At 41.7% G+C, this 19,464-nt stretch overlaps 1 protein-coding gene across 3 annotated transcripts in view; it reads right to left on the bottom strand.

The window, feature by feature from the left end:
- Window positions 1-2,694: 2,694 nt before the first annotated feature.
- The window catches only part of Chek2 (checkpoint kinase 2), a 44,476-nt gene continuing 27,706 nt past the window's right edge, over window positions 2,695-19,464 (bottom strand). For all 3 annotated transcript variants that reach the window (XM_048450798.3, XM_048450807.3, XM_048450816.3), the window contains 7 exons: window positions 17,770-17,866; window positions 17,307-17,393; window positions 16,465-16,628; window positions 16,133-16,248; window positions 15,083-15,168; window positions 5,245-5,325; window positions 2,695-3,831 (listed from right to left, as the gene is read on the bottom strand). In XM_048450798.3, coding sequence (XP_048306755.3) covers window positions 3,745-3,831; window positions 5,245-5,325; window positions 15,083-15,168; window positions 16,133-16,248; window positions 16,465-16,628; window positions 17,307-17,393; window positions 17,770-17,866 — 718 coding nt within the window. In that variant the 3' untranslated portion in view covers window positions 2,695-3,744. The remainder of the gene's footprint in view (window positions 3,832-5,244; window positions 5,326-15,082; window positions 15,169-16,132; window positions 16,249-16,464; window positions 16,629-17,306; window positions 17,394-17,769; window positions 17,867-19,464) is intronic.

Below are 19,464 nucleotides of genomic sequence, written 5' to 3'. Positions count from 1 at the left end.
TATGCAGAAGAGGGATGGATTCTGTTTTCGTATCCAATCTGTTAGCCTGTGCCTTTTTATAGGTGAGTTGAGTCCATTTACATTAAGTGATATGACCAGTGTTTGTTATCTCCTGTTAATTTAGTTTTCATCATTGGTGATATTAATTTGTGCATTTTTTTCTTCTTTGGTATTTGCTGTTATGATATCATCAATTGTGTTTTGTTGGTGTAGCCATCTTCCTTGGGTTGGAGTTTTCCTTCTAATATTTTGTGTAGGGCTGGGGTTGTGCCTAGGTATTGGTGAAATCTAGTGATTGACAGTTTTGCTGGATATAGTAGTCTGGGCTAGCATCTGTGGTCTCTTAATGTCTGCATAATGCTTGACCATGACCTTCTGGCTTTCATCATCTCCAATGAGAAGTGAGGTGTATTTCTGATAGGTCTACCTTTATATGTTACTTGGCTTTTTTCCTTTGCAGCTCTTTGGTGTGGGAGAATTGTCTGTATTCTGTCAATCATATTTTAATAAAACGCTGATTGGCCAGGCAGGCAGTATAGGTGGGAAAGTCAGACAGGAAGTATGAATGGAGCAAAGAGACTGGGAGTATTCTGGGAAGCAGGAAGCACCCTCCGCCACTCCTGCCCAGATCACCGAGGAAGCAACATGTGAGGTGACATCTGAAAAAGGTACCAACCCATATGGCTAACATAGATAAGGATAATGGGGTAACAAAAGTTATAAGAACTAGTAAGTAGGCAGAGCTAAGGGCCAATCAGTTTATAATCTTATGGAGTCCTGTGTGTGATTTTTATTGGGGCTTGCCGGTTGTGGGGTACTGGGCGGGACAGATACCCCAACAAGCCGGCCCTCTTAATATTCTTTCTTTACTCCCTATGTTTAGTGTTTTGATTATTTGTGGTGAGAGGATTTATTTTTTGGGTCCAGTCTATTTGGTGTTCTGTAAGCTTCTTGTATCTTCATAGGCATATCTTTCTTTATGAAGGAAAAGTTTTCTTCTATGATTTTGTTAAATAAATTTTCTGTGCCTTTTGAGTTGAACTTCTTCTATACCTATTATTCTAAGATTTGGCCTTTTAATGGTGTCCCATATTTCCTGGATATTTTGGGTTAAGCTTTGGTTAGATTTAATGTTTTCTTTAACTGATGAGTCTATTTCCTCTATTGTATCTTCAGCACTTGAGATTCTCTCTTCCACCTCTTGTATTCTGTTGTTCGTGCTCGTGTTTGTGGTTGCTGGTCTTTTTCTCATGATTTCTGTTTCTATAATTCCTTTGCTTTGTGTTTTATTTTCTCTATCTCAGTTTTCAAGTCCTTAATAGTTTCTTTAATATGTTTGAGTTCTTTTTCTTGGTTTTCTTTAAGTAATTTGCTCATATCTTCCAACTTTTTGGGGTTTTTTGCTCCATTTCTTTAAGATAATTTCTTATTTCATCTTTACAAATTTCAAACATTCTCTTGAAGTTATTTTATAGATCATTTTCTTCTGGTTCATCCATATTTGGTTGTTCAGGTCTTACTTTTGTAGGGTCTTTAGGTTTTACTGGTATTGTGTTGCTCTTTGTGGTGTAGCATGTGATCTTACCTTTTCTATTCATCTTTTCCTCTTATAGGTGTGGTTGGGACTGTCTGAGGTTCTGTTGAATCCAAAGCTCAGATGGTTGTTCCTTGTGGTACAGTCAGTGTCACAGTTCTAGTTACCCTGTTGATTATTCCTGTTCCTGAGGTAGCTCAGTGCTACTGTGCTTTGGTCTCCTCCCTTGGAGTTTGTTGTCTCAGGCCTACTTTGGTCTAGGCTGCTGGCTTTGTTCTATTTCTGTCAATCTTCGTCTGGATCTCCTCCTGCTGAAGTCCCTGGCTTGAAATTGGACCTGTTGTGGTGATCGCTGACTCTGAATCCTGTCATTGGCTCAGTCCTGATCCGCCCATGTCCCAGGACTGGGTTTGCTTCTGGCTTCTGCTCCTGATGGAACTTGTTCTCTCTATGTCTTAGGCAACTGGTTCATTCCCACTCAGATTCCGATGGTCAGGTTATTGGCTCAATCCTGGTCTGTCTCAGGACTGGGTTGGCTCCCAGGGCTGGATTTGCTCTTGGCTTCTGCTCCCAGTGGAGCTTGTTTCCCCTCAATCACCTTAAAATTTTCGGGAAAATTAATATCTCAATGAAGCCCAGGTGTTCAGAGATGTAAACTATATAGGTCTGAGGATAACTTCTTTGTTTCATTTGTTTTTAAGACAAGAGTCTCACTATACAGCTCAGGCTTCCCTTGAACTCACTAATTTGCTGTTTCTGCTTCTCACAGGGATAGATTGTAGAAGGCTGATATTAATTCCAGACTGGCTTACAACAGTAAGAGCAACATGCCTGCCACTACATGGGCTCACAATACTAGGAGCAACATGCCTGCCACCACATGGGCTCCTCGGCCACCCAACATCACCATGCCCTTTCCTTTCTAAGGGACTTAGACTTTTGGTAGTGGTTTCTCTGTGTAGCTCTGGCTGTTCTGGAACTTGCTCTCTAGACCAGGCTGGCCTTGAACTCAGAGATATGTAGTCATCACCCTGCAGGACTGAGATTTTCTAACGCACCTTTAGACTTTGTATTCAGCTTGAACTAAAACCAGTGATGTCTTGAGAAGCCAGACATGTGACAATTGTCAAGGTGAAGACCCATATAAAAAACACAACAACTTTTAACATTATTTTAGAATATTTAATGTTTATGTGTATCTGTGTACATGAATATGGCGGGGGGGGGGGGATAGCCATAGAAGCCAGAAGAGGCATCAGATTTCCTGGAACTGTAGTTACATGGGTGTGAATAACCTAACTTGAGTACTCTACAGGGGTGCTCTCAAACACTAAACTATCTTTCCACACAGACCCCTAACATTCTTTTTTAAAGAAAAAGGTATTCATCTAAAGTGCTATTCGTGAAGTATAAGTCCAGAGGCCAATTTCCACAAAGTTTTTTCTTGTTATTTTGTTTTCCCCACAGTTTTTAATTGTGTATTATGGGAGGCAGTCATGACAAGCTCAATAGAGGCCCGAGTCTCAGGAGTTTACCCTGAGGCAATACCTGGTTATAAAAAAGACCACAAACTGAGAACACCCAGGCACCACCCAGGAACAGACCATCAAAAACAAATTCCCAATGTTCCAACAGTTGTAGATAGGATCATCTGCCATCACACAAACATTGCTTTTCACCAGGAAACCCCTATACAGATGTCAGCCAATCAGGGATCCTGAACCTTAGAAATCCCTCACCCCGAACTTTGCTACCACAAAAACCCAACCCTAACTAAGCCAACTCTCCAACTACTCCAATGTGATGGACACATGGAGAGCTCAAGTATGCAAGCTTGTGTAATAAAGGCTCTTTGCTTTTACATACAGGCCTTGGTCTTCTAGTTAGTTATGGGGGACTCCATGATCTGGGCATAATAGTATCAGTGATGGAAAAGCAGTTATTCTCACCATTAAAATACATAGCTTAAAAAAAAAAAAAGACTTTTCTCGGTGGAAAAGACAACAGCAGTATAAAAAAAAAAGCACATTTCTTCCTTTTTTTTTCCCTTTCTTTTTCTTTTTGGTTTTGAGAGACAGGATTTCTCTGTGTAACAGCCCTGGTTGTCCTGGAACTTGCTCTGTAGACCAGGCTGGCATCAGACTCACAATGATCCACCTGCCTCTGTCTCCCCGGTGCTGGGATTTAAAGATGTGCGCTACCAGTTAAGTTCAAACCAGTTCATCACATACGGTGCGATACTTTGAGTTCTTAACATCCTCCACATCCTGTTCCAGGGGCCGCTTTCGACTGGGAGGCTTGAAATAAAGCAAAGGGAGAAATGTTCATAAGAAAAGCACGGCTTCTATCAAAACTCCTCATAGCATGGGGGCATTTCATGGGAAATGGTAAGGATCAAGAATCACTAGTGGTCACGACAAATGAATCCTCCTAATATGCCTCTGGAATCAAGATGCTTATCTACTCTGCCTGGGGATCTCTAACTGCTAATGTATGTTCAGTTTTTTATTTTTCGTTTGTTGTTGTTTGAGTTTTGTTTTATTTTTTTGCCTTACAATGATACAAAATCAAGTTCAAATTTGGATCTCTCCTCTCTCTAGCAAAATTCTGGGTCAGGCATGATTTAAGGCAGTCAGAGCTCCCAGCAAAGCACGGGGTTAGGAGTACCAGGAGAGCTCACACACTATTGTGTCACAGAGACTGGAATTATTAAAGGAAGTTTTTAAGTTTTAAAATGCCTCCAACTGAAGACTGAGTTCCCCCAGGATGTGAGCACACAGGATGTAAGCTGAAGAACACCTAAACACGGATAGCAGCGGCACCAACAGCTTCTCTCAGTCATCATCCCCTGACCTGTGTTAAAGGGGGCTTGCCTCGCACTGAGTCCTGCTCAACCCCCAGCACAATGTGCATAGGGGACCTAATCTCTCTCATAGCCACAAGCTTTGCTGTTTCATGGGAACAACAATCTTTTCTGTCATAATTTATTTTCCTATTTATAAAATCAAGAAAAAAACAGCAAGAATAAAGGAGCAAGATCATTGACCAAAGCAAAACAGAACAGGAATAAATAAGCATACTAGTTTATGCTTACAAAGAACTTTAAAAGAATAAAACTGCAATCAAGAAATCACCACAATAAAACTCATTATCTTACTCACTAACCAAAAAAAAAAACTTAGAAAGAGAAAATCATCATAGACTGCTTGCTCAAGTTTTACATTTTTCAGAAACGTAAATTTGTGCCTCTAACAGGGTATTCCACCTTGCCATGAAAAAGACCTTTGGATTAACAAGCTCTATATCTGTTGCTCCAATTCATGCAACACAACCTGCATTATTAAATCTTCCAGAGTTGCAGGAACATAAATTAAACAAAGAATAGAGACACTGGCTTGGCCTGGAAGGCTTGCTTAAACAGCATGGGCCCCAGGTTCAATCCCAAGTATGGCCAGCAAGTAAAAAAATAAGTATCTACTATACTATACTTGTAAGATAGAGTCACACTATGTAGACCAAACCAATCCATAACTCAGAATTCCCCTGCCTCTGTCCAGATTCAATGCCCTGTCTCCATCTCCTAAGTGCCGAGATTATATGTGTATGTTACCAAGCCTGTCATTAAGCACCTGCCACTGCATAGAATCTTCAGTCATTAGAGTTGCTCATCAGAGATTTAATTCTAGGCTACAGTTCAGTCATCAAAATACCTGAGCGGGAGTCAAGGGGAGGGCCATCAAATTCTTTTCCTGAGCCAGTAGATCCTGAAATTTTTTCTTCATGCACTCATCCTGCGAAGAGATCAAAAAGCAAAGACAGGCTACATATGAGGAGAAGCAAGTTCCTAGAGTGACAGCCCAAGGCTGCCATCCTAAAACCAAACATCATGCATTTGCGGAAGTCTTCTCATGAAGGGATTATGACTGTTTACCCCTCCCTTCTCAGAATAGTCAGTGCTCAGTAAGCACTGGCTAAATCAAACCCAAGGGTCATGGGCTCAGAGTTAACCAGCGAGGCAGATCCCCAGCTAATGGTTCAGAACTAACCCTAAACCCTGAGTAGTCAGGAGGCTATAATGCAGAGTTGAGTTGCCACAGAAACAAACCCTTCCTACCACAAATATCACCAATTACCTAGGAAATTCACACAAGAAGTGTCAAGCAAGTTGACAGCAGTACCTTAAGCTATAAACCTCAATCCCACATCTTATAGTAATAAACAGGACCAAACACTGGAGATGTGGAACGCGGTGGCATAGCAAAGAGAACTTGTTTCCCAGTGTGCATAATTTGCTCCCAACTCCCTAAAGGTAAAATCCCGCAGGATTTGAGGCCTGGCATGTAGAAGCCCTGACAGGTAGCCTGGCACTGCCCCCCATTTTCAGAAACATAAAACGGAATCTATCGATGGAATGATGGGTACCAGGTAAAGACTGGAGAGATGCTCAGAGGAAGACATGAGTTAATTCCAGTACCAGAGGATTTACTCTCTCTGTACTCCTCAGGCACTGCACTCAAATACGCACAAACCCACACAGCCTCACTATGTAGCCATGGCTGCACTGGACTCACTAAGTAAAGCAGACAGCCCTTGAATCACAGAATCTGCCTTCATCAGCTATGCTGGGATTCCTTTGATGTAAGCACTCAGGAGACAGGTGGCTTGTATGTCTGAAGCCATTCTGACTGGCAGGATGAGCTCCAGTTAGACTTTGTCAATGCCACACACACTAGAATCATCTTGGAAGAGTGGATCTCAATTGAAGAATGGCCTCCATAAGATTAACCTGTGGGCATTTATGTAGGGCATTTTTTTTCATTAATGAGTGAGATGGGAAGAAAAAAAAAGCCCAATGTAGGTGGTGCCACCCCTAGGCAGGTGGTCCTAGTTTATATGAGAAAGCAAGCTAACAAGCCACAGAGCAAGCCAGTAAACCACTCCTCTACAGTCTCTGCTTCACTTCCTACCTTCAGGATTCTGCCTTGGGTTTCTGCCCTGACGGACTCAGTGACAGACTGTGATGAGAAAGTGTAAAATGAAACACACCCTTTCCTCTCTAAGTTGGTTTAGTTGGTATTTATCACAGGAACAGAGAAACCAAAGTAGGACAGAAATCGTACGCACAGAATACAGACCCAGATTTCAAAGCCCTGTGTATTTTCTCACAACATTTTTCTATCTCTACTATGGCATCTAGGATGAAATGCTTCCAAAATGAGCAGTTCTGTGGAGATGGGAAATTCCCAGTACCAAAGGACAAATAATGAGTTCCTCTCTATCTACTAATGGGAAGCAGCGCTTTCTGCCATCCCTGTCTTATTAGTTACTCTGAGTGGCTCACAGAGTACCTGTCTTGACAGTACCAACCTTGTAAGTACATTCTCCATGGCCTTAGGATTTAATGCAGAATCACCCCTGAAGTGTTCCTACCACTATGTACTGCACTGCTCTGTATAGCATGGCACCTAACAGTGTTTGAGATATGAATTCATTACCTGTGCTCTGAAGGAACTAATGAGTAAACAGAAAAACCACATGGAATGCCACTGTGATTTAGATAAGTGCCCCCAAGTCCTATGTATTAAATGCTTGGCACCCAACAAGAACGCTACTGGAGGATAAGGAGCCTTAAGGGCAGACGGAAAAAGTTATAGTATTAGACGATACCTCTGGAAGGAACTCTGGACTTCCTCCTCTTCCTTTTTTAAAAATCTTTCAGGATGTGGGTGTGTGTACAGCTTGGGCACTCACATGTACACATACCTGATTGGGATTTCCCCTATGTATGTTATTAATATGTTTTATTACCATTGGTTAATAAAAAAGCTGCTTTGGTCTATGGCAGGCCAGTATAGAGCTAGGTCAGAAAACCAAACTGAATACAGGAGAAAAGAAGGTGAAATCAGGCAGACAAATTGTAACTGCTGAAGGAGAAAGATGCCAGAACCTTACCAGTAGGCCACAGCCTCGTAGTGATACACATATTAATAGAGATGGGATAATTTAAGATGTAAGAGCTAGCTAGAAATACACCTGGGTCATTGGCCAAACAGTGTTGTAATTATAGTTTCTGTGTAATTATTTGGGCCTGGGCAGCGGGGAAACAAACTGCAGTCTCTGTTTACATAATGATGCCCAATGTAGGGCAATGTACATCCACATAAAGCCAAAAAACCTTTCAAGAAAGGTCTTCTAGAACCACAGAAATGGGAGTCAATTGGAGCTTCTTGGTAGCCACATATTTTCAGATAGACTCTGTTTGCTGGTGGTGAGCAGAGGCAAGGCTCCTTTAAGAGAAGGCTTCCTGACTCAGCATTAGCAGCAAAAACTGTGTGATTTATGCTGGCTACGTGGCTCTGGCTCTTTCAAGAGTTTCTACTACAGAGCACTTAAATGGGGTTTGTGAGCAGCGTGCTATAAATTGCTTAATGGTGACAAAGACCCGCTGCATCCCTGGAGCTGGGGTGATGAGTGGTGAACATGCCTCTGTCATGTTGGACTGGGTGAAATCAACAGGCAAAGCAGCAGTGTTAGTCCTAGCTTAGCATTTTAAGAGGAGCTCCTAGTCAGAACAGAATTATAGATACACAATAAAGACAAATTCAGACAAAAAAAAAAAAGACCTCTAAATGGGTCAGTGTTGGATAAATGTACTTAGACTTAGGAGAGTACAGTCATAGATTAAAGGAGTAAAAATAATAAATACTAAAAAGTAATAGAGTAAAAAATCCACATAAAAATGGAAAATACACAGAGTCTGGGTTATGTATAGTATTGTGTTGTCTTTAAATTTTTCGACAGCGAATGAACTAAGTTCAGAGAGACATTTCATTGTATGGGTTGCTAAGCTAAACCAACATATATATGTTAAAGGTATCTTGACTTCAAAATCTGAGTTTAAGGATATATTAGTTTTAGAAAGAGATTCTGTTTTTGTTTCCACATTAGATGAGAACCTGTGGATTCCTTCTAGGCTAATATGGCTTGATAAAACAAGACCCCCTAAAAGGTCTCCAAAAACCCTAAAAATACTTCACCTAACAAAGAGCAAGAAGTTTGGAAAAAAATTACACCAAGTTCCCACCATGATTGTTTCTTTTCATTTAAAGGGGGTTGATTATAGTTAAATGGTCACAGTCAACATCTTTCTTGAAAAAAAAATGGGAAGAAATGATATAGAAATTAATATTTTGCATTAGTACAGCTCTTGGTCTATTGAAACAAACTGAAAGTTGATTTGGTTGCACTGTGTTTATGTATTTCTGCTCCTGTTTTGTACAGCTCATTTAAAGTGTAATGTATAGTTAAGAGATACAGATTAATAGTCACATAAAATAATTAAATTTTTAATTATGTTAGGTTTTCTAAATATACAGAGATGTATTTCGGTTGAACAGATAAATCTTCAACACGCCAAAGACCTACAAAATTTGGCATTTGAAATGTTTTGTTAATTTAGGTATATTCATGACAATGAAACACATCTGCTCCTGGCAGTACCAATTTATTTCAGAGATGATGGGCACTGAAGAAACACCTTATGGAGTTTGCTATCTTTGTGGCAAGATAAGCCATTTGAGCAATAAGCTTCTCATGCTTGGACTGCTTGACAGTATGCTGTGTAAACTGGACATTCAAGACCCACAGGAAAGTGACCTTTGCTGGACTAAAAAAGATGAGGTAGTCCTTCAGAATTCCTGCTTCACAAAAGAAACTGCCAGATATTCTGTAGGACACAGAGGAAAGTAACTGACAAACAACCAATATAGATGGGACATTCTTTCAAATTCCTAAATTCATGGAAAAGTCTGCTGTATGTTATGGGCCTATAGGTTGAAGATGGATGCCAATGTTACAGAAGAACTTTGGGTGACTGTCCAGGCAACGAAATGTCTCTGTTAATAGAGTTTTAAAAGTTGCTTACAAGGTACTTCCTGTATACTTAGGTAATATATCCTTGTGGGTCTTTGATGGAGTTAAAGACAGATAGTTATAGTTTTCCTTAGTTATAATAAAATATAAATTAGATATTAGAAATATTGTAACTAAATTCTTGACTGATAACTGTTTTATATATGTAATTTTACTATGTTAAAGTTAAAACCTTCCTTTTTATTTAGACAGAAGAGATGATGATGTTGGATTCCCCTCTGTATGCTAGGAATATATTTTATTACCATTGGTTAATAAAAAGCTGCTTTGGCCTATGGAAGGCCAGAATAGAGCTAAGCGGGAAAAGTAAACTGATTGTAGGGAAAAAGTAGGCAGAGTCAGGTATACACCATGCAGCTGTTAAAGGAGAAAGATTCTGGAACCTTACCAGTACACCACAATCACGTGGTAATTCATAGATTAATAGAAATGGGTTAATTTAAGATATAAGAAGTCTCCATTTACACAAACCTGATGAGGGATTCCCCTCTATATGCTGTGAATTATTGGTTAATGAATAAAGCTGTATTGGCCAGTGCCTTAGCAGAATAGAGCAAGCCAAGAATAGAGCAAGCCAAGCAGATACAGGAGGAAAGAAAGCAGAGTCAATGAGACACCATGTAGCCACTGCAAGAGGCAGACACACCAGAACCTTGCCAGCAAAAAAGCCTCGTGGTAAAATATAAAATAATAGAAATGGGTTAATTTAAGATGTAAGAGCTAGGTAGAAATATGCTTAAGCTATATTGCAAATAATATAGTTTCTGTGATTATTTCAGGTCTGGGCAGCCAGGAAACAAACAAGCAGTTTCCACCAACACATACCCACACACATATATCCATAATTAAAATAAACCTTACCAGGTCTTCTTCAGACATGCTATAGCATGCATGTGGAGGTCAGAGGACAGCCTTGGATGTTAGTCCTCATCTTTTCTCATGTTTAAGAACTTAAAGAGTCTCTTGCTGCCACCACTGTGCACAGTCAAGCTGACTGGACTGTGAGCTTCAGAGAAGTCTGCACCCCCAACCTCTCAGCTCCTTGTTTGTGTAGGACAAGCACCTCATCCATTGAGCCATCTCCTCAGAGCTTCTTCCTCTCTTTTCTCACATCAGTCATGGACTAAACTAAACTAAGGTCATGCTCAACCTCCTTAGCAATCAGGGAAATGCAAATCAAAACCACTTTGAGATACCATCTTACACCTGACAGAATAGCTAAACACAAAAAAACCAATGATAGCCTATGTTGGAGAGGATATGGAGTGGGGGGAACACTCATCCATTGTTGGTGGGAATGCAAACTTGTGCAGCCACTGTGGAAATCAGTGTGGCGATTTCTCAGGAAACCGGGAGTCAACCTCCCTCAGGACCCAGCAATTCCACTCTTGGGAATATACCCAAGAGATGCCCTATCATACTACAAAAGTATTTGTTCAACTATGTTCATAGCTGCACTATTTGTAATAGCCAGAACCTGGAAACAACCTAGGTGCCCCTCAATAGAAGAATGGTTAAATAAGGTGTGGAACATATACACATTAGAGTTTTACTCAGCGGTAAAAAACAATGACATCTTGAATTTTGCATGCAAATGGATGGAAATAGAAAATGCTTTACTGAGTGAGGTAACCCAGACCCAAAAAGAGGAATATGGTATGTACTCACTCATAATTCGTGATCCTAGAGAAGCTAAATAAGAAGGTGAACCTGAAGAAAATCATATAGTTATCCTCCTGGATATTAGAAGTAGACAAGATTGCCAGGCAAACTTGGGTGCACGGTGGGGAGAGGGGTAGAAGTAAGGGGAGATGGTTAGGGAGAGGGGAGAGGGGGAGGATTGGGGATGGCTTGGGGGAATGGGATGGGGGGAGGGAGGAAGGATGGTTATGGGAGCATGGAAGTTTATATCTCAACTAAGGGAGCCATTTTAGGGTTTGCAAGAGACTTGATTCTGGAGGGGTTCCCAGGCCCAAGGAGAGGTCCCCAGATTGTTCCCTGGGCAGCAGAGGAGAGGGTGCCTGAACTGGCCTTGGCCCATAGCCATACTCATGAATATTTTGCATGTCACCACAGAACCTTCATCTGGCGAAGGATGGAGATAGAGACAGAGACACATATTGGAACACTGGACTTAACTCCCTAGGTTCAAATGAGAAGCAGAGGGAGGGAGAACGTGAGCAAGGAAGGCAGAACCAGTAGGAACCTTCATCCGATGATGGATGGAGATAGAGACAGAGACCCACATTGGAGCACTGGACTGAGCCCCCAAGGTCCAAATGAAGAGCAGAAGGAGGGAGAACATGAAAAACGAAGTCAGGACCGCGAAGGGTACGTTCACCCACTGATACAAGGAGACTGATCGAATGAGAGCTCACCAAGGCCAGCTGGACTGTGACTGAAGGAGCATGTGATCAAACCGGATTCTCTGAATGTGGCTGACATGGGGGCTGACTGAGAAGCCATTGACAATGGCACTGGGTCTTGTTTTGTCTGCATGTACTGGCTTTTTGGGATCCTGGTCTGTTTGGATGCTCACCTTCCTGGACCTGGAGGGAGAGGGGAGGAACTTGGACTTCCCACAGGGCAGGAAACCCTGACTGCTCTTGGGACTGGTGAGGAAGAAGAGGGAGTGGGGGGAGCAGGAGGATGTTGGGAGGAGGGGAGGAAGTGGAAATTCTTTAAATAAATAAATAAGGAAAAAAATATCAAATGAAAAAAAGAAAGCATATTTAACAAGTAGTGCTGACATAACTGGACATCAACATGTAGAATAATGAAAATAGACCCATATCTATCACCACGCACAAAACTCAAGTTCAAATGGATCAAGGACCTCAAAATAAAGCCAGCCACACCGAACCTTATAGAAGAGAAAGTGGGAAGTACATTTGAACGCAATGGTATAGGAGACCACATCTAAATATAGCCCCAGTAGCACAGACACTGAGAGAAACTAATAAATGGGACCTCCTGAAACTGAAAAGCTTCTGTAAAGCAAAGGACATGGTCACCAAGACAAAACAACAGCCTACAGAATGGGAAAAGATCTTCACTAACCCCACATCAGACAGAGGTCTGATCTCTAAAATATACAAAGAACTCAAGAAATTGGTCATCAAAAGAACAATATAATATAATAACCCAATAAAAAATGGAGTACAGACCTAAACAGAGAACTCTCAACAGAGGAATCTAAAATGGCTAAAAGACACTTAAGGAAATGTTCAACATCCTTAGTCATCAGAGAAATGCAAATCAAAACTGTCTTGCACCTGTAAGAATGGCCAAAATCAAAAACAATGATGACAACTTATGCTGGAGAGGTTGTGGGGTAAAGAGAACACTCCTACATTGCTGGTGGGAATGCAAGCTGGTACAGCCCCTTTGGATGTTAGTGTGGCAATTTCTTAGGAAATTAGGAAACAACCTTCCTCAAGACCCAGTAATACCACTTTTGGGTATATAACCAAAGGATGCTCAATCATGCCACAAGGACATGTGCTCAACTATGTTCATAGCAGCTTTGTTTGTCATAGCCAGAACCTGGAAACAACCTAAATGCCCCTCAACTGGAGAATAGATAAGGAAAATGTGGTACATTCACACAATGGAGTACTACATAGCAGAAAAAAAAATCTTGAATTTTGCAGGAAAATGGATGGAGCTAGAAAACATTATTTTGAGTGATGTAACCCAGACCCAGAAAGACAATTATCACATATACTCACTTATAGGTGGTTTTTAAACATGAAGCAAAGAAAACCAGCCTACAAACCACAATCCCAGAGAACTCAGACAACAATGAGGACCATAAGTGAGACTTACATAGATCTAATCTACATGGGAAGTAGAAAGTAGAAAAAGACAAGATCTCCTGAGTAAATTAGGAGCATGGGGACCTTTGGGGAGGGTTGAATCGGGAGGGGAGAGGCAGGGAGGGGAGCAGAGAAAAATGTAGAGCTCAATAAATATCAACTTAAAAAAAAAGATTAGGGCAGAGCCATGCTTCATGTTTTCTTGTTTGTGCATAACAGATTTCTTTTGAGACAGAAGTACAAACAAAATGGGTTATGTTGACTCATGCATCTCAGACAAATACAAATCCCCGTTGCTAGGCCTAACTATTTGAATGTTAACACAGAAACACAACACGGTGTGTCTGCCTCCACTTGGATCCCAGAAGCTGCCCCCCTATTAAAGCATGTGAAAGGAGCCAAGGAGTGGGTTTCTCTTTTTCATCAAAGTTAAAACCCCACATGTAGTGACACCTTTGTTTCCAAACTCCTGGTCTCCAAGGCCCTTGCTGTTTTCAGATCTGTGTGATCTAGCAAACACTAAATCATCTGAAAGATTTATTCTAGGAGGAAAATGTTTACAGGGCAACATCCAAAACACATCTATCTGTTTTTTCTTTTTCCTCCCCCCCATCTTCCTCTTTTTTCTTAATATTTTATTGCATTTTTTGCTTATTTATCTTATGTGCACATGTGTGGAGTCAGAGGACAATTTCAGTAATCAGTTCTCTCCTTCCACCATGTGTACTGGGGATCAAACTCAGGTCCCCAGGTTTGGTGCTGGGCCTGGTGATCCAACCAGTCACTGTCTTTCTTTTGAGGATTTGTTGTTATCAACTTAAGCTGGTCTGATCAAAACTTAGGTTTGGAGAATTACAAGTGAGAAAGTGGACAATCTTCTGGAGTCCCAGAAGACTAACAGGGACACTTGCTTTTTCAAGGTGTCCTGGGAACAGAGAACCACGGAAGGTAACGTCACCCAGGCCCAAACAGAAGCCATAAGGAATTCATAGCAAAGTGTGGCCACGCTGAGCAGCAGAATCACATCTACCAGAATACTGGTAGATACTGCTAGATACTCTGGTTAATTAACTCCAAGCCAGCAATTAATCTCCCAAAGTCATAGACACTCTGACAGCAGCTTTGAATGAGCTTGGCACAAAAATCTCACAGCAACAGGGATGTGTGAACACAGACATCATGCAAACTAAAAGGGTGCAGGTGACAACCTGCACTAAGGGCATGCTGGCTCACTAGGAACAAGAGTGAGACCCTTTAAAACATAACCACCTGGCTCAGGAAGTGACTGGGTTCCCTCAGGGAGACTGCCTTCCTGGACCTGCCCCAGATTTCTTGATTGAAGGTGAAAAATGGCTGGAACACAGCCCAGCCCACTCCACCTGGTAGAGGAGGAGCAGAAAAAGGAGACAGCTGGGCATTGAGGAAGACCAAGCTCTCAAAGGATTATGCTGCAATGTCAAGGCAGCCAAATGGAACCAGAACCTAACATGAAGTGAGCTTGTTCATCCAGGAGCTATGTATGAGTTGCAAGGAAGGAGCTGACATCCCAAACACACACACAAATCCATTCAACCTCCCTCCTTACCTCCCCTCATCTCTTCCTCCTTCTTTCCCTCCTCCACACGTGTATCCTGATTGAAAACCATTTACACACACACTATACCTACAATCAAATTGAAAACACTTACATAAATGAATCCAAAAACAGAGACTGTGTGTGACCCTCAGCCTCACCTCACTTACGCAGTTCAGGACTCCCCTTAATTTTAGGCAAACATGCATTGCCTCACACACCCACCTGTAGCCATGGATGATTCAAGGCTTCCTCAGTGGTAAACCTAGATTTTGGATCCACAACCAACAGTTTCTTGACAAGGTCCAGAGCTAAGAAAGCAGAAAATTGGGAAAATCATAATGAAAAAAAAAAATGAATACATTCCACCTGTGTTTTTAAACTATGTCAGAACTACAGATCACCAGTCAGAGAGAAGAGCAGTAAGAAGTCAGCCGATTTGGTGGAGAGAGCTCTTCAAGTCCCTCCCTCTCTGAACGCAGAGAAGTGGAACCTTCTGGATAAGAATATAGCCCATTACTCCCTGCTGGGACATCACAATTTTTGGGCTTCTTCTTTCCTTTCTTGTTGCTGTAATCGAGTTTAGGCTAATTAAAACTGAACTTCTACCCAGTTATAAGATACTCAGGATGCACCAACTCTGCATCCCATTGCTTGATGGTAAGACCAGAAACTAGTTCTCTTCTAGGCATGTGAAAATAAAGCCCAACCCCACAGGCCAGCAACAGCCAAAGCCTAGCTTGCAAGCTGCAGCAATATTCCTTCTGGAATCCCTGATATTTAACACTATCACCTATGTTATACTATTGGACATTTAGTCTTCACCTACTTTTTCTCCAGAAAGTTGCAAAGGTGCACTTTTAAATTATAAAATACAGCTAACTGATGACATTAAACTTTTCCACTCTTCTTACTCTAAGAAATGTTTGTTATTAAAAGTTATTTTGCACACTTGAATGGGTAGCAGGCCCTTGTGTATGTTATATTAAACCTCACACAAAATCTTTAAGGTCAGGGCTATTGATCACTTATTTACAAATAAAGAAAATGGAGAACCAAAAAGTTAAGTAACTTGCCTAAGGTCAAAAAACTAACAAATACCAGACTTAGGAGTTCATCTCAGTCTCAAAATCCCAGGCTCTTAATAATATCTTCTTCCCTTCAAATGGTGCAAAGCAATGGAACAAAACAGACAGGAGAAAAAAACACGGAGTTTGAGAAGAAACTCCCACCAAAAAAACACCCATATTCAGTAAAACTCTTTTGTGTCCATACCCTTCTCTGAAACATCTGTCCAGACTTCAGGAATAAAGTTGTATTTTCCACTGGTGATTTGATCCTTCAGTGACACTTGAGTCTTATGCTCAGAGAAAGGCGGATACCCACTAAGGCTTAATATTGGCAGAGAAAGAAAGGAAAAAAGATCAAGTGGCATTCTTAGTGCCATTTGGATACACAGGTCTTTTCAGCATTGAGAAAAATCAGTTTTTCCTTGAATCAATGATTTAAAAATGACCTAAATCAAACAGAAGCTCTCTACCCAGACACAGGTACAGCTTCCATCTGCCCTCATCCAACTAGACTGTGAAACAGAAAATGTTTCCTACCAGATGAAAAGAATAACTCCTAAGCTCCAGCAGTCTACCGCACGGCTGTACCCAGCAGTCCCATTGGAGACAAGGACCTCAGGAGCCAGATAAGTCGGCGTACCACATAAAGTTCTCATCAGTGATGTCTCCCCCAAAATCTTTGACTGTCCAAAATCAGTGATCTAAAATTATAAAGGAAACAAACAAAATCCAAACACAATCACAGCCAATCATTCCCAAGAAACATGGATTAGCTATTAGTCACACACCCTCCATTAAACCAAAATGTACAGTTTCATATCTTTGCAAAGCATTTAATTTTGCTTAAAAGAAAATCCCTGGGCCCAGGAACCTGAGAACCAAGATTTTTCCATCATTATAACCTTAACAAAAACTGCATAAGCCCTGCCACAAACACATTAGGACCCTTAATACTTAGGCATATTTTTTAGACCCAAAACCCTTAAATTAAACTACACCATGGAACATCTGGAAAGCTTGGGAAGTAGGGAGAAATGCACCTGTTCTCACCCTCGAATTTTGGGGTCTTCTTGTTAGTTTTTGTCTAGTAATTCTAACGGGAGATTCTAAAGTGAGGTTAGGCTGAGAAGGCGGAATCCATGACTCGAAGGTCCATTCAGACCCTTCCTCTCTGAACACAGAAGTGGCTTGTATACACAGAGCTCAATAAGCGCTCCTTAGATTGGTAGAATATGGTGTGACCTCAGCAATAACCGTTAAGTATGGGAAATTCAGATTCTCAACCTTTAGATATACCTATTTTTTTATGTAATAAATTAAAGGACAGTTTTGAAAAGAAATATACAGCGGTGGCAACAGAGTGAATGAAAAGTTCCCACCTTGATAAGGCAGTCCTCTTCTTGAGAAGACAAAAGAACATTCTCTGGCTTTAGGTCCCGATGTATAATCCCATTTTCGTGAAGGTACTGTACAAAAAGAGAGGCAGGACCATTGTTTTATACCAAACACATGCCCTCCAAGTCAAAAACATAGACGGGGCTATATAGATTTTGTTTTTCTGAGATGACTTTGTCCATGGTAGGCAAGCACTCTACCTCTGAAGTGTTTTCCACTTTCATTTCGAAACAAGGTCTCTCTAAATTGTCTAAGCTAGCTTTGAACGAGACTCATGCCTTAACCTCCCCAAGTAGCCGGGATTCCAGGCTATGGCACCAGGTCATTTCTTTACTTCTCTTTCTTACTGTCTCTCACACTCCCAGTAGCATTTGATCATCTGAGTCACGGGGACAGGCATTTTCTCCTAGAAGATGTCCTTGCCAACCACAAGAGGGCTTCTCTCACCTGCACAGCCAAAAGCATCTGGTAGAAATAGAGCTTGCAGGTTGCTTCCTTCAGGCGTTTGTTCACCACCCGGTCGAAGAGCTCCCCACCTTCCATCCTGAAACACAAACAAAGAGGGACCTTCACTTGTGGAGGCACAGCACAAAAGAAACAAACGCATCTAGCTCAGCAAAATGGTGTGTGTGTGTGTGTGTGTGTGTGTGTGCGCGCGCGCGCATGAACGCATGCCTCACAAGTAAAGGCCCTGGCCTGGAACTCTAGCACTAAAGCACAGGTCACTTTTATCCAGTCTTCACATAACTTTTAAAATTAATGCGCTTGACTGAGCGTTGTAGGGCTTGACTTTAATCCCAGCACTCAGGTAGAGTTCAAGGCCACCCTGTTATGGTCTACATAGTAAGCCCCAGGCTAGCCAGAGATACATGATACCCTGCCTCAAAACAAACAAATAAATAAATAATCTTGAAGGCTGAGAGAAATGGCTCAGTTGTTAAGGCTCACTGAATCCCCAAGGGTCCCCTCAGCTCTTCTCAACCTATCCCCTCCTCTAAACTTCTGCAGCTTCTGGGCTTCCCATATCTTCCCTGCCTTTTGGGCCATGTGCTCGCTTGGTTCTCTTGGCTCTCCTCCTTGCTCTTTCTTGTTCCTCTCTCCTTCTCTTCATTTCTCTCTTCTCTCATAGCCTGGTTTATTATGCTACTTCTCCCCCAGCTCTGAACTCTTCCAGATGCCTTTCGCTGTGCTCTCCCTTATGTCTACAATAAACCTTCTCCTCAACCATACCTCGGAGCGGTCATGCCCTCATTCACTCACCTCTCCGTGCCTAACTCACAAGTGCCTGTAACTCCAGCTCCAGGGAAGCAAAGCCCACCTCTGACCTCTCTGAGCAAATTGGCAGTCATGTGTACACACATGCACACACACACACACACACACACACAAACTTAAAAATAATATAAAATAAATCTTCTAACAAATTAATGAGCTATTAAAAGTCTCATCCACAGTCAGATGCCCCAGCTAGAAAAGAAGAAAAAGTGGAATAGCATGACTTCTTTGGGAACTTTCAAAAGTCTGGTTCCAGCAAGGTGGTGGTGGCCCACATCTTTATATTTTGGTTGTGAGCCTAGCCTTTAACAGCTGAGCCATCTCTCCAGCCCAAAATATGTATAGCCCAGGCTGGCCTCGAACTCGTGACCCTCCTGCCTCTGCCTCCTTCAGCAAATCCTACCGGCGTGCGCCACCACAACTGGCTGGCCCACATCTTTAATCCTACCCACGATAACTGATGTCAAATAAAGACATAATTGGTGGTACATTATCTATAAGCCCAGTACTCAGAAAAAAGAGGCTGGTACATTCAAGGAGATCCTGAGCTACACAAAGCATTTAATACCAAAGTGGGCTACATGAGACTCCACCTCAAGAAAAAAAAAAAAAGAGTATTAAGTGAGGGCTGAGAATGTAGGGAGGGCATGTGCCTACCATGTGCAAGACCCTAGGTTTGAGTCCACCCACAGAGCAGAACTACTGGTGCAGGTAAAAAGCATGGCACAATGCAGATGTTCAATGAGGAAACGTCAACAGTGAAGCAGTAACCCACTGGAACTTGTAGGAGCGTTATGAAAGATAGATAAGTCCATTCAAGGGAAACACTGACAGCAATACTGGGCTCACAGCAAGGCTTTAACAAGC

Source organism: Myodes glareolus, chromosome 2, assembly GCF_982192425.1.
Source record: "Myodes glareolus chromosome 2, mMyoGla1.1, whole genome shotgun sequence".
In the NCBI taxonomy this organism is placed as follows: Eukaryota; Metazoa; Chordata; class Mammalia; order Rodentia; family Cricetidae; genus Myodes; species Myodes glareolus.
The sequence above is the reverse complement of the archived record's forward strand: the minus strand, read 5'-3'. Positions and strand labels throughout refer to the sequence as shown.